The 14,574-nt window shown below is 47.5% G+C and overlaps 1 protein-coding gene across 3 annotated transcripts in view; it reads left to right on the plus strand.

Annotated features, from left to right (window-relative positions):
* LOC114213559 (PALM2-AKAP2 fusion protein) overlaps positions 1–14,574 on the plus strand; it is a 106,154-nt gene that overhangs the window by 62,762 nt on the left and 28,818 nt on the right. For 2 of the 3 annotated variants that reach the window (XM_028108814.2, XM_088018883.1), the window contains one exon: positions 10,164–12,543. In XM_028108814.2, coding sequence (XP_027964615.1) covers positions 10,275–12,543 — 2,269 coding nt within the window. In that variant the 5' untranslated portion in view covers positions 10,164–10,274. Of the gene's footprint in view, positions 1–10,163; positions 12,544–14,574 lie in introns of those variants that run through there. The other variant, XM_028108813.2, reaches the window with a different exon arrangement.

Here is a 14,574-nt window from a genome sequence, read left to right on the forward strand (position 1 = left end):
CTTCAGATTCCTCTGTCCCACTTCAGCGTGAGACATCATGTAACGCTTTAAACTATATCTTTCAAAGACCGTTAGAGGACATAGAAAGTGTTTGTGAGATAATACGAAGTTAAAAAATGTTGGCTACAAAACTGCATGTACTGTCTGGTCTCCACACTATTAAATACATATTTCTACAAAGGAGACTAAGTGGAATGCAATAAAATAGGAACTGTTTTCCTCTGTGTGGAAGGAAGAGGAATGATTTTTATTTTCCAAGTTTTCAATGGTGAGCACTTATTACTTCATAGACACACATGCCCATAGATCTGTTAGATCTATCTCGACCATTTTACGGGATCTTCGGGATCTTTCAGATGTTTTGCTACCTCAGCATCACCAGGATATTATTAATTCCCTGCTTGCCCAAGGCCCATCCGTGACTTTCCATGGAGGCAGTGGTAACTGGTTCCTATCAACCACTGTGGAGCCCCAAGCCCAGGCCCTCTCTGAGCACCTGGTGGGCCGAGCTCCCTGTGGACGGCCCTTGCCCTCCAGGCTGGGCCACTAGGGAGGGGCTGGGCCTCTTTGAAGGAGATTAAAGTCCTTCTTTGTGTGAATGGCCTTTTAGGGAGCAGAGGGAGGGGCAGCTGTGACATCATAGTCTTCAGTCAGGAGGCTCGGAAGGAATTTGTCCAACTTGAGCCAGTGCGCAGGAATCTGTCTGGCAAAAGAGGCAGTTCTGACTGGGGACGTTTGAGACATACACTGTGGGCAGGGTAAGCCGGGTCTGCTGACCTCTCTGACTGTCCTTTCCCTTCTAATCTGAAAGGAGTGGGTTCCTTTCCCAGGCCAGTCTTGGTGGAGGGGGCCTCGGAGTGGGGACCGAGCAAGGCCGAGCTCTAGAGTCCTTTCCTGCCGGAGTGAGGGAGAGGGGGCAGCTGAGCTTTGAGTGGCGACTTCTCTTTGAAACCTCATCAGACTCCCGGCTTTCAAGTTAGAGGGCAAGGGGAAGCGCAGCCCCAGCCATGCAGTGCACGCCAAGATTCACAAGTCCTCTGTGGCAGATGAGGCCGTGAAGACGGGGCATGCATGTGTCTGCACGCGCGCGTGTGTCTGTCCTCGTCCAGAACAGAAACAAGTGACCCAGTGATTCTGGTAGCTGGTTTTCTAGTGATTGCCTTGTATTTAGTTAGTCCCTAATGAGGCCGTGCTGTGGGCCCCGCCACATTCGTGGAGTGACTTGGGGTCTCATGGGAATGTGTGCCCGTCCCCTGTAGGAGCCAGGGGGGTGGGAAGAGGAGCTCGTCAGCTCTGTTCCTACGTAGAGTGTGATCTGTGGACAAGGGGTTAATCTCAGAAGCATCTGGCACTGTTTCTTCTTTGCTCCTGGCTCTCGGCCTCAACATTGTGGATTTGTGCTGGGTCCACAGTGGTGCTCAGCTTTTGCTCTCTGCCATTAGTGGTTGGCCAGGCAAGAACCCAAGATCCTGAACTATTTTAAAACCAAGAGGGACACAGCTGAGTTATAAAGAACTAAAGCTAGCCCTGTGTTTGCTTTCAGCAGAATTAGTTACCCTAGAAATTTCTGCCTGCCAGAGCAGCCAGTTCCCTCTGGGGCCTTGATCTTGGTTTATTCTGGAGGTGGGGACTGCCCTGTAAAAATCACCTCCTGGTGAAAAAGGCTTTTGGGGAGAAGAGCATGTGAGGACTCCTTGACAGAGCATGGAGTTTGTTGCATTGAGGAGGAAGTGAGCCTTGACCTTCTTGGAGCAGAAAGGAAGCCTCTCTCCTGAGTTAGGAGCAATCCTGAAGCCTCCCCTACCATTCTCAGTCACTCCTGTAGGGAGGGGATCTCTACGCAGCTGAAAGAAGCAAGCCTTTCACCAGTGGCTATAGAAAAGGAAACGGCTTCCTCCCTCCCTCCAACCCCCCTGCCTGCTGCATCCCACCCCCCCCATCTTCAGTTGCTTTCATGGAAAGCCCAAGTTATAAATGTGTTAATCAAACAACACCTTGACATTTTCCAGATGTGTAGCCTGACATCTGAGCCGGTCGGTGACTTTGCGGCTGGGTGAAGGGGATGCTATTAATAGGGCAGGCTGTGGTCCTGGAGAGACTCCATTATGTTATAAATGGACCACTTTCCTTGAACAGAAGCATGAGCCAAGACATCCTTTGTCCCCAACGAAGGGAGTTTCCAGAGTATTTTCATCTCTTCAAGCCTGTATCTGTACCCTAAGCCAGAGAGAATAGCTTAGTGGTGATGCCTTGGCAGTTCTCAGAAAGAAAGGCTGGGCCTGCGGGAGCAGGAACATCTTTTTAGAGCTGTCCCAGTCGCATTTGGCTGTAATGCGTCATGGCAGGCGGTCTGAGAGCCGTTGTGAGTGTTCGCTCCCTTTATCAGGGGTCACAGCATTAACCCTGAGCCCGCCCGCTCTAATTAGCCTACCACTGCCCAGGAGAGCTTAGGGGCTTTAAGTCTGGCCTGTTTCCATCAACCAGGAAGGGGTCCTTCTTGGGGAGTGCTGAGGCTTCTGGCTTCCCACAATCGACACAGGCCCCTGGTCCTCCAGGCCGGAAGGAGCTCTGCGAGGGGGCGGAAGACGAAAGGCTGCCTGGGCCTGGAATGTGGCCCAGGGTGATGGCCTCTCCCCTCCGCTTCCTGGCCCAGAGGCCTGAAGCCAAACCAAGGAAGGAAGCAAGGCGTCCTCAGACATTCCCATTCTCTGTTCCCTCACAGCGGTGGGTAGAAGGGGCCCACCCAGAGTCCCCGTACTTTCTCTGGCCAGCCCCGAGCCTGCCATCTTCAGCACGGAGGGCCCGAGGCGCTGCAGGCCGGCAGCTGAGGAACTCAGGTGCTCTCAGCTTTCTCCACAAACTCTTTCTAGCCAGCCCAGTTTGTGCTGTTGAACGGGGCTGGGATTTTCTTTCCACTTAGCACTTCCTCTGCCTGGTGCTTTTTGCTTTTGAACTGGAACTCTCTCCCTCCAAGGCCGTGCACTCCTTGCAGTTGAGTAGGGGCCACCTCCGAGCGCAGGGAGCCCCCACCCCACCCCGTGGCCCCGGCCCAGGGCTTGCCACTCTCTAGGTACTCAGGGCATGCTTATCCTTGCACTTTGACCTCCCTCGGCCCCTGGGCTCCCCTCCCACACCACTGGGGTTCCCTCAGCCTGGGGAGTCCCTCTGCCCCAGATCTCCAGCCCATAGCTCCACCCCAGTGCCTCCAAGTCTGATCAAGTTCAGGAGACTCATGTGGGCACCTTGCAGGTGTCTTGGCAGGCTCCCTTGCCCGGGAAGCACCCCCTCCTTCCATTGACCTTTGTGACAGAAACTACAGCCAGGAAGTGGAGTCCTGTAAGAAGCATTCTAGATGGTTCTACCACACAGACCACAGAACCAGTGCTCTGCTGTGACAGCGGTCGTGTCCTGTGTAATCAGAACTCGACTTAGGCGAGAGAGAGAGAGAGGGTAAGAAGGGAAAACGGAGATGCTCTCTGGTTGCACAGCTATGCGGAAGTTTATTTTATAGCCACGCCTCTGTTCCTAGGCCAAGAATTGAGTTTGTATTTTTGGTGGGACTTAAAAATAACTGGATTAAAGGATCAGGTCACCTAGTATCTGGGGAAGAGTGTTTCTAATTTGACTATCATGGCCTTTGTAGGAAGTAAGCTGGGTTATTCAGAGTAGAAAGCTAGTGGTGCAGCGGGCACCTGAGGTGTGAGTGATTTGGGTCACACTGTGCATTTAGGCTAGGAGCCCGGGAGGTCACACTGGTAACAGGCGGGGTGTCAAGAGGTAACAGCCTGAGGGTGGTGGGGAAGCTGTGAACACAACCAGCCTTGAAAGCGGAGTGGAAGCTTCAGCTTCTTGCTTGCCCTTGTAAAAAAGGATACCTTCCCGGTGTCCCCCTGGGCCCAGACAGATCTGCAAAGGAAAATGTACCTCTTGCAAGTTCTTTCTGCTCACCATGCGCCCAGCCACTGACCCAGGTACCGTGGGAAGAAAGAGCACACTGCCATCCATCACCCAGCGGAGCAGGAGTCAGGACCCTGATGTGTTTTCTGTGCAAATTAAAAACAGTCTTCTAGTATCTCACCTGTGCTGTTGGGAAGGAGTTGCACCTTTAATGTGTGGTGTCCATTGCAATGCCTGGGATGTGAGATCTTAATCTTTTGCCCCTGGATTGTTGCTGGAGGAAGCAGAGGACTCTCCTTCAGAGGCCAGCCAGCTCGAAAGGTAAAATTCCCAGACTGAGCAGGAAGTCAGTACCCTCATTTCTAACTGGAGGGCCCTATGGGTAGAGCAGAAGGTAGGAAGCGAAAAACTCAGTCTCCAGGAAGTCTGTCTCTGTTCTGTTCTGGATAAAGATGGGAGAGGGGTCTCTGACTTCTAGAGCCAAATTATGAGTCTCACATCACTTCTAGAGATACAAGTGTGCAAAATGTCGACCAGAAAGCCAAGTAAATACTCTTTAATAAAAACTATCCACCTTTCTTAACCTATCCCTAGGCATTTTGGAAGCCTGCTGTCACTGAGAATACTTTTTGAGGTATGGGGAGAGAATTTGAAGAACTGGCCTTCAAATCCTGGCTGTGCCACTTCCTAGTCAGGTGATCTTGGGAAAAATCAGTTTCTCTAAACCTCACGTTCTAAAGTTCTAAAACGAAAGTAGAAAACTCTGCCTTTCTGGCACGCCAAAGGGCCCTGTTACCAGTATCAGCTGGGAGCATGTATGAATATGCATTGTGAACACAGTGTGTCTGCAGTGAAAGGGGGTGTGGTTCTTGACTGTCCATTCAACTGCATCCTCAGATTTTGACTTTTAGAGACAGGAGACAATTATTTTATGCATTTACTCTGTTTATTGCAGCAGCAAATGCATCTTCCAGTTGTGCTCAGCTTCAGCTAAAATTAACTTTTGAGGACCTGGGGTAGGAAAAGATTAGGGAGGTTAGGTCTGAATTTTAGCCTTGCTGGGCCTTTCCCCTCTAAATGCCTCATGTTGATTTCCTCTCAAAATCAAAGCTTCATCATCACCCCCCCAACTCCTCCTCCAAGAAAGTCAACCAGCTCCCAGAGAGAATTTAATATTGGTCATTTACACTTCAGTGTAAAATAGCTTAATAATAAGGAACATTTGCATTAAACACTTTGCAGTTTACATGGTACTTTTTAAAAACATTATTTGAGAGAGAGAGAGAGAGCGCACGCGTGCGCGCACACACACACACACACACACACACACACACACACACACACACGAGGTGGGGGGTGGGCAGAGGGAGAGAGAGAATCTCAAGCAGACTCCCTGCCAAGCATGGAGCCCGACACAGGCTTGATCTCACAGCCCTGAGATCATGACCTGAGCTGAAATCAAGTGGATGATTAACTGACTGAGCCACTCACACCGCACTATGTAGTACTTTTATCTAATCGAATTCCTAAAACAGATTTGAAAGATCTTGGTATGAGTCCTGCTTACAAAGGAGTTCTATTATTCCAAGAAGAGTCCCATGATTGTCTTGCATAGGGTCTGGCAGAACTTTCGCAGGAGACACGGGCCCCCTTGTTGTAAATTAACCCGTATAATTTGCTTTGCATAACTATTAAACACATTTTTGTAAATAGTGGCAGCTTGAGACACAACCTGGCTACCAGGTTATAATAAAAGCAGGTCTTGGACCAAGTTCTGGCCCTCATACAGATATTTATTAAATAAACCTTTGTAAAAGTAGACATAAAACCTACTGTCTTTCACTTCAAAGAAACCTCAGCTCCGGAAGATTCTAGATGCTCCCAACCTCACTTTGCGTGAAGATAGATGTGGCAGTTTTAAAAAGGCAGGATTCCCTTACTGTATAGTAGTTGTTTAACAACCAAAGTCCTGTGAATCAAAGGCTGCGGAAAGGGCTGTTTGGTTTTCAGGCTCCAAGCACCATCCCTAAGGGTATACAAGCCATGGTGCTCACTCTGTCCTAAATCCTATTCAGGAAAGGCCAGAGAACATCTCTAATCCGCAAATTTGAACACCACCAATTTCACTGATTTCTCACGTTTATTATGCTAATTGACAAGCCACTAATTTCACTGATGAAAACCCATTTCTCACCTTAATTATGCCAATTAGCAAAGCCTCAGGGGGCCATGGGAGTTAAAGAGCGCTCACTGACCCAGGAAGGAAGCCACCTACAGAGCCTGGAATTTCTGATTAGATCCTGGTTGACCACTCTTGGAGTGTATATTCCCAGTTAGGACTGCTATCTGCCCCTGAACAGAATTTAAACTAATTCAGACACACACAGCCGTATTATATTGTCTCTGTCCACATATTTTAAAGTAAATAGTAGACATCCTGACGGGCTATTAGCTATTGCAGGAAGCCGGTAGGTTGGCAGGTAATATGTGTCATGCTGTTAGGGCTCCACCTGGAGGGTTAGCAGGGGGAATCCAAGGATTTCCCTTGGGTCTCTTAGCACCCTTTCAAAATCCAGTTTGGTGGGGTTTTTTGTTTTTTTCTTTTAAGTAAGCTCTACACCCAATGTGGGGCTTGAACTCAGGACCCCAGGCCCCAAGATCAAGAGTCGTATGCTCTACATACTGAGCCAGCCAGGCAACACTGATGGTTCATTTGTAACTTTTTTTTTTTTTTTTTTTTTTGCATTGGGGCATGGTTTATTTCAGAAAGGACTTTCCAGTTCATTTAATGAATGTGCATTTTATCTGAATCAGGAATCAGGTTCATCTTATCTGAAGCATGGAGAAAATTCTAGTCTTTCTAATCTTCAAAGGGAGCAATGAGCATTAGTTGGTTTAAGCAAAACATCATTTAATGACACCAAGCCCAGATTCCTGCCAAATCCATGCTGTGGACTTTCCAGCCCACTTCCATTTACCTGGTGTACTTACTGGTGGTTTTGATTGCATCAGGCTGTCTTGCAGGAAGGTAAATTCATCCTGTTGAGAACAGAACTCAGGAATTTGCTCTTTTGTTACAATTGTTGCCTAACTTTGTTTACAAAAACTCAGGACCTCTGATGCATGATGGTGAATCAGAAATGCACCGTTATCTCTTTCATTACTTCTACCCTGATTAGAGTATAGAGCTGCTACTCCCTGAAGTAGATGGATGGGAGTATCAAGAAAAATGTCCTGAATTTGTGGAAAGAAGTGGGAGGAGCCCCCTTGTAAGTAACAGGAAGCAGAGAGAGCCGTTTCCTGTTTACACCCTCCAGTTTCTCGATTTTTTAAACAAATGTATTGGAACGGAATCGTCTCAAATTACACTGGGACTCCAAACTCTGACTTTTATCCAATAATTAGCATTTTTAAAATCTCGGTTTGACACATAGAAGGCATTCAAGGAATGAGACTCATATCTGACTCAAAGAGCTAATGGTAGTTTTTTTTGGACATGGCAAAAATGTATTGTCAGATGCTGTTCTCAGACTTTTAAATTTTTGATTTGGAACACTTGCTACTTCAGAAAATATGCCTTGGAAAGACTTGGTAGAATTTTTAAGTCCTAAAAGAGAAAAAAGGCTGATAGGGCATCTGCTTGTCCATCGCCCAACACTTGACCTGAAGCACCCCAGAGAAAGAGACAAGGCGCTCATGGGCCGTGCTGTGGAGGTAGACTCAGGACCTCCTGTCTCTGTGATTAGCAACAGGAGATCACTGTAGGCAAGTTTTTCATCCTCCTGACTAGAGTAAATAAACTCCAAAATAGACTTACGGCTTCCTAGGAAGTCCAATTTTTGTTAAGAAAAAAAGTGTTGTCTCCTGGAACTTATGGTTGCTGCTAATCTCATTATCACCCTACAAAACAAGCTTCCTGCGTGTTTAATGAATGGATGAATGACTAAATGAAGTATAGAATTAATTATTTGCCTTTTAGCTTCCTTTACTGTTACATTGCCCTCTTTCCTCTTATGTGAACTGAAGTATTTTGTTTCAGGAGGGCAGTGATTTTCAACCATAATTCACTTCCAACAGCTTCCTACCATTTTCTTACCTTTTTTCCCCAAACCAAAAAGGATATAAGAAAAGCTCTACTTATTCCCCTAAAGAATGTTAGCAGTAAGTCATTGGCCAAATGAAGCCAGGGTGGGAGGGTCACAGATAATCTGACTCTCAGGGTAGCAGTGCCTTGTATCTCTTTTTGTTGGTCTGTTTATTCCAGTAATAGCTTTCCATGGAGTGGGCTAATTTTGACCTAGGTTTATTTGAAATTGAATGGCAGCCTGTAAGTTTCAGGCTTTCGAATTTTCTGTAATTCTTAATGACCTGGAAGTCACTGGTAATTGCCTTACCAAAAGGAAGTCTAGTTAATGTTTTTAAAAGGCAGTAAAAACGTCTTTGACATGCCTCTAGAGTTCATTCTAAAGATAAAAGAACACTAGTTAATGATGGTAAAAAAATAAAGATATTAGTGTTATAAATATTAATGGTATTAAAAGTCAAATAAATAAATAAAATCTTTAAAAAAAAAAAAAAGCACCAGACTTGGACAAAGACCAGAGCTAGACTGGAAGGTCATCCAAGACCAGGTGCTGAAAAAGGAATAGTTGTTATTGTTGCCTATGACTGAAGAAGGAACATATACTACCTGATTGGATTAAGTCTAGAGGGGAATGTAAACAATGCAGAGTGAAGGAAACCTCCAGTTCATGGAGAACCTTCTAGTTCATGGATAACCATGAGGATTTTTCAGCATTCTGACAGCAGTGCAGAGCACATAGGGTGCATTCCCATGTTGTTCTAGGTCACATGAACAAATCCGTAATTATGCACCTTCCTTGGAGGGATTCTGAAATGAATCCCCTGAGAATCATCCTAAGGTGGTGTTTTAACATTATGTTCTAAGATTTTAAAATCCTTTACTATGGACACAAATGAAAACAATGCCATCTTGCAGTTTTCCATGGAAGTATGTCAATAATACGAAGCACACTATGGACTTGCGAGAGGAAGACAAACTTGACCAAGGTGTCTGTGAAATCCTTGAGGAACACTCACTAATTAACCTCACAATTTTTTTTCAAAGGTTTTATTTATTTTTTGACAGAGAGAGAGAGACAGCGAGAGGGGGAACACAAGCAGGGGGAGTGGGAGAGGAAGAAGCAGGCTTCCCGCAGAGCAGGAAGCCCGATGCGGGGCTCGATCTCAGGACCCTGGGATCACGACCCAAGCCGAAGGCAGACGCTTAACAACTGAGCCACCCAGGTGCCCCTAAACTTCACAATTTACCACTGAATTATCTGAGATAAACCAGAGTCCTTGGGTATGAAAAAAGAGATCATCTTAGAATTTGAAAATTAATTTTACTAATGCCAAATAACAAAATTACATGGGATTGGTAATTGGTGGGAAAGTAGGATTTATTTCAAAACATTAAGAAGATGTGGTTTTTCTTTTTCAACAATAAGACGGGAACTATCACATAGAGAGCATTTTAGGAACCGGAGAGGAGCCACTGGTCACTAACTTTTCAAAGCAACACTCCTTAACCTAAGGAGTATTGTTCTGATGTAGTCCCAAAGAACAGAACTGTGCAGTCAGTGGCTTTGGTTATGGTGTTTATAATGCACATGCTGAATTAAGAGCCATAGCGATGCAGCACTGTAGCTGTTAAGGGGCCTTGGAAGGAATCTACTGTTTTCCAGTATTTTATTTTGGAAAAATTTTCCAAGAAGTTTCAAGTCTCCAGAATAACTGCATTACATCTGGCGGAGAATCATGTTTTCAAGAAGAATTGCTCATGCAAAGGGACCATCTTATTATAGTTGGGGACACACAAATAGTCCTATTACATTTCTGCAATAGTAGTAGTAATTCTGGTATAATTGCTATATAATCTCTTCTACTTTAGAAGATATTTGAACAGTGTCTTCAAATGATCTGAATCTTAATTTACATTGAAATTTAAAAATGGGATTAGCATTTATGGAAAGTTCTCTAGACACCCAGTAAACAAAGCAGAATCTGAAACATGGGAGAGGTTTGGGTACGAATCACCACAGCAAAATGAATACGTGAAGAGTTACCAGAAGGGAAATCTCAGTTCCGAAGAACTTGTCATTGTTTCAGTTTTCCTTCCAGTGAGTTACCAGCTAATTTCTCAGGGTTCACCTCCATAAGAGATTTAGTATCTAACTCTGACTTTGGTTGTCTCTTTATTCCAGAAGCCTCCCCAGCTTTCTGAGGATGATATCCGGCTAAAAAACCAGCGAGACAACTGCAGTGCCAACCCCTTGGAGCCTGCAACCAGCTCCCTTCCCCCAGATCACAAAAACATGGAAATTGAGGTCTCTGTTGCGGAATGTAAAAGTGTTCCCGGAATCACCTGTACCCCACATTCCATGGACCACTCCTCCCCTTTCTACTCACCCCCCCACAATGGCCCCCTCGGTGATCACCATGAAGCTCTGGATAAGGATGTGGCCAGAGAGATCCGCTATCTAGACGAGGTGCTGGAGGCCAGCTGCTGTGATTCTGCTGTGGACGTAACTTACAACGGTACATCGTCCCCGGAGCCGGGCGCAGCCATCGTGGGGGGTGGCCCAAGCCCACCAGGCCACGCTGCGGTCCAGCCGGACCCCCCGGAAAGGGCAGCTGATAGACAGGCCCCTCCTCACACTGAGCTCAGTACCAGCTACTCTGACGCCATGGCAGAGGGCGAAAAAGCCAATGGCCACTCCCCCGCCCAGCCCCGAGATCTGCTGGGGGACAGCCTGCAGGCCCCCGCGAGCCCCAGCTCCTCCACCAGCTCGCGGTGCTCGGGCCGCGATGGGGAGCTCACGCTGACCACGCTGAAGAAGGCGGCCAAGTTTGAGCTGCGTGCCTTCCACGAGGACAAGAAGCCCTCCAAGCTCTTTGAGGACGACGAGAATGAGAAGGAACAGTACTGTGTCAGGAAAGTGAGGCCTTCGGAAGAGATGCTGGAGCTGGAAAAGGAAAGGAGAGAGCTCATCCGGAGTCAGGCGGTGAAAAAGAATCCTGGCATTGCGGCAAAATGGTGGAATCCTCCCCAGGCCAAAACCACAGAGGAGCAGCTGGACGAGGAGCCTCTGGAGTCGCACAAGAAATACAAGGAGCGCAAGGAGAGAAGAGCGCAGCGGGAGCCGGGGCCGACGCCACGGCAGCCCCTCCCCGCGCAGCTGTGCGCGGCCTCTGCCGCCCCGAGCGAGCACGCAAAGGAGGACATCGTCACCGAGCAGATAGACTTCTCCGCAGCGCGCAAACAGTTCCAGCTCATGGAGAGTTCCGGGCCAACAGTGGCCAAGGGCCAGAGTACACCCAGGCTCTTCTCTATCAAGCCCTTTTACAGGCCTCTAGGGTCAATCAACTCAGACAAGCCACCGACCATCTCGAGACCAGCTTCCATCGGGGGGCCTCCAGAAGACGGGGGTGCATCGGCAGCCAAGGGGCAGAAAGCGAGCTGTGCCCTGGAGAGCCAGTCTTCGGGGGGAAGCCAGGGTAGCACAGCGCCTCAGGGGAAGGAAGGGCCCTACAGTGAGCCTTCCAAACGCGGGCCCTTATCCAAACTGTGGGCGGAGGACGGGGAGTTTACCAGTGCCCGGGCCGTCCTCACTGTGGTCAAGGATGACGACCCTGGGATCTTGGATCAGTTTTCCAAGTCAGTCAATGTCTCTCTGACCCAAGAGGAGCTTGACTCTGGTTTGGATGAATTGTCAGTGAGGTCCCAGGATACCACTGTCCTGGAGACCCTGTCCAATGATTTTAGCATGGACAACATCAGTGACAGCGGGGCATCCAATGAGACCACCAACGCCCTCCAGGAAAACTCACTGGCCGATTTTTCTCTGCCCCAGACTCCACAAACTGACAACCCTTCCGAGGGCCGGGGAGAAGGCGTCTCCAAGTCATTTAGTGATCACGGTTTCTATTCCCCTTCGTCCACACTGGGAGACTCGCCCTCGGTTGACGACCCCTTGGAATATCAGGCTGGTCTCCTGGTGCAGAATGCCATTCAACAAGCCATAGCCGAGCAAGTGGATAGAGCAGTGTCCGAAACCAGCCAGGGTGGGATAGAGCAGCAGGGACCTGGAGCAACTCTAGAGGAAGCCGGAACTGGGGCTCCCGGCTCAGAGAAGCCTCAGAGCACGTTTGAGCCACCCCAGGTGTCCTCTCCTGTTCAGGAGAAAAGGGAGGTGTTACCAAAGATTCTGCCTGACGAAGACAGGGCACTCAGGGAAAGGGGGCCCTCCCAGCCGCCACCCGCAGTGCTGCCCAGTGGCCCGGTAAACATGGAGGAGACCAGACCGGAAGGGAGCTATTTCAGCAAGTACTCGGAGGCAGCTGAGCTGAGAAGCACAGCCTCGCTCCTGGCCACTCAGGAGTCCGATGTGATGGTTGGGCCCTTCAAGCTGAGGTCCAGGAAGCAGCGGACTTTGTCCATGATCGAGGAAGAGATCCGAGCAGCCCAGGAAAGGGAAGAGGAGCTGAAGAGGCAGAGACAGGTCTTGCAGAGTACCCAGAGCCCCAGGGCAAAGAACGCCCCGTTGCTGCCCTCCCGAACATCATGCTACAAAACGGCGCCAGGTAAGCCAAGCGCGCGCCAGAGACAGATGCTGTGGAGAGAAAGGGTGACTCCAGCTTACCTGAGTCTTTGTGGAGCCTCCTCTGTGTGGCTAGGATTAGTGGCGGGGCGGGGTGGGGGGGCGGGGGGCGGAGCACTGACACGAGGGTTTTCGCGTCCATCCAGGGACAGGCAACTGAAGCCCGAATGTCCCGTAGAAGAACCCTGGGCCTGGATGGTGTGCCGTTTCCCTGAGGGTACAATTGCTTCTTCCTCGTTGTTCTGCTCTGGGTTTGCTTTAGTAGAGAATTATTCTCTTCTATTTGAAAGGGCTGCCTCTGTCTGAGGGAGGGGCCGTGTGTGGCATGGACCCTGGCAGAGTGAGCCTACGTGTGGACCGGCTTGGACCCTTAGTATCTGTGGTTAAATCAAACCCATCTGATTTGGGGGATGTGCTCTGCTAACCCCTTCTAAATGTGAGGTCCCTTTCTAACAATTGCAGTCATGACCTGGTGCAGATTGATCGGTAGAAGATGTTTTTGTCCCTCTTCTGTATGATTGGATTTGTCTTCCTTTTAGTCATCACAATGCAATTGCTTTGGAATCAGGGGTGGTCTCATTCATTCTTGTCCTATGACACATTTGGAGAAATTGAGTTACTCTATATAAAGGCAGGTCTTTAGTCCCTTCCCATTGCCTGGGCAGTTCCTTTCTTGAATGCTTTGTATAAATGGTTGATGTTAATTATGGTGGTAATTAATGCTGCTACCATTATGGATTAACAGTGGGACCAGTCGTCTTCATTTCCCATTTGGATATGATGGCAGTCGGAGCGCCACACATCCTAATGTGGAGAAGTGCTGCTCGAAGTGTGGTCTGGGCTAGTCTGTGGACTGTTTGTTCCAGGTCCACACTGAGAATCAGTACAGACGTTGAGAGCAAGCATTTGATAGTTCTTGTTGCAGTTTGATATTGTCCTCAAATCCAAGTGCGGAATTTTGTGTTCTTTAAAAGTATTGGTTCATGACAGACTGAGGGGAAAACTTCTTTCACTGGAGACTACCTAAAAAGCATTATCCTAATATATAATTGCTGGCATTTGACTTGGTTTACCCAGATCTTAATCCCATCTTGACACTTGGCTTCCATCAAATCTACAGTGACTCAGGGTAACTCTTTTGATTATAAATACTTAGATTTGAAATAATCCCAACCTAAAGAAAAGTTCCCAGGTATAGTACAAACATCTTTTACTCTGAACTATTTGAGAGTAAATTGCCAACATGATGCTCCATCATGCCCAATTTTGCGGAATGTCCCTCAGTTTGGGTTTGTCTATGCTTTCACATGAGTACATTTAGGCTATGCATCTTTGGTAGGAATACCACAAAAATGATGCTATATTCTTCTCACTATATCCAATCAGGTGTCCCTTACAGGGACAGATACTGACTTTTTTCACATGATATTAATTATGATCACTTGTTTGAGGGAGTGTCTGACAGGCTTCTACAGTAAAATTACTGTGTCCTTTGTAAGTAATAAATATTCTCTGGGGAGTTACTTTGGTACTATGTAATCTTTATCCCATTCCTCATCAAACTTTATTCATTTATCTATTTATGTCAGTGTGGTCTTGTGGATTCCTATTGTATTCAGTGGGTTAGAATCCATTTCTATTATTTTTATTCTTAATTTGTTTAGATATAGCTTATGGGAGACCTTTCAAGCTAACTTTGGCATCCTTTTGACATGTCCTCATTATTCTCTGGGCATGTCCTCACTTCCTGACACCACAAAATGTTCCAGTCTCATCTCATACTTTCCTAACCCTGAAATCAGCCATTTCTTCAAAGAGCACTAATTCCTTTTAGTGGAGAATGGAATTTAGAAACCAAAATCTGGGAGCTTGGTGTGCTCATTGTTATTGGATCATCACTGCTCCCAGGCACTCTCAACAAACAGAATTAGAGAATATACACAGATTCCATCTGTCTGTCTATCTATCCACCTACCTACCTACCTATCTTGAAAACCATGAGCTTACCTTGATA

The sequence above is a fragment of the Eumetopias jubatus genome, unplaced genomic scaffold, assembly GCF_037043125.1.
Source record: "Eumetopias jubatus isolate StellerSeaLion01/CBP00866 unplaced genomic scaffold, mEumJub1_p1.0 scaffold_15, whole genome shotgun sequence".
Taxonomy (NCBI): Eukaryota; Metazoa; Chordata; class Mammalia; order Carnivora; family Otariidae; genus Eumetopias; species Eumetopias jubatus.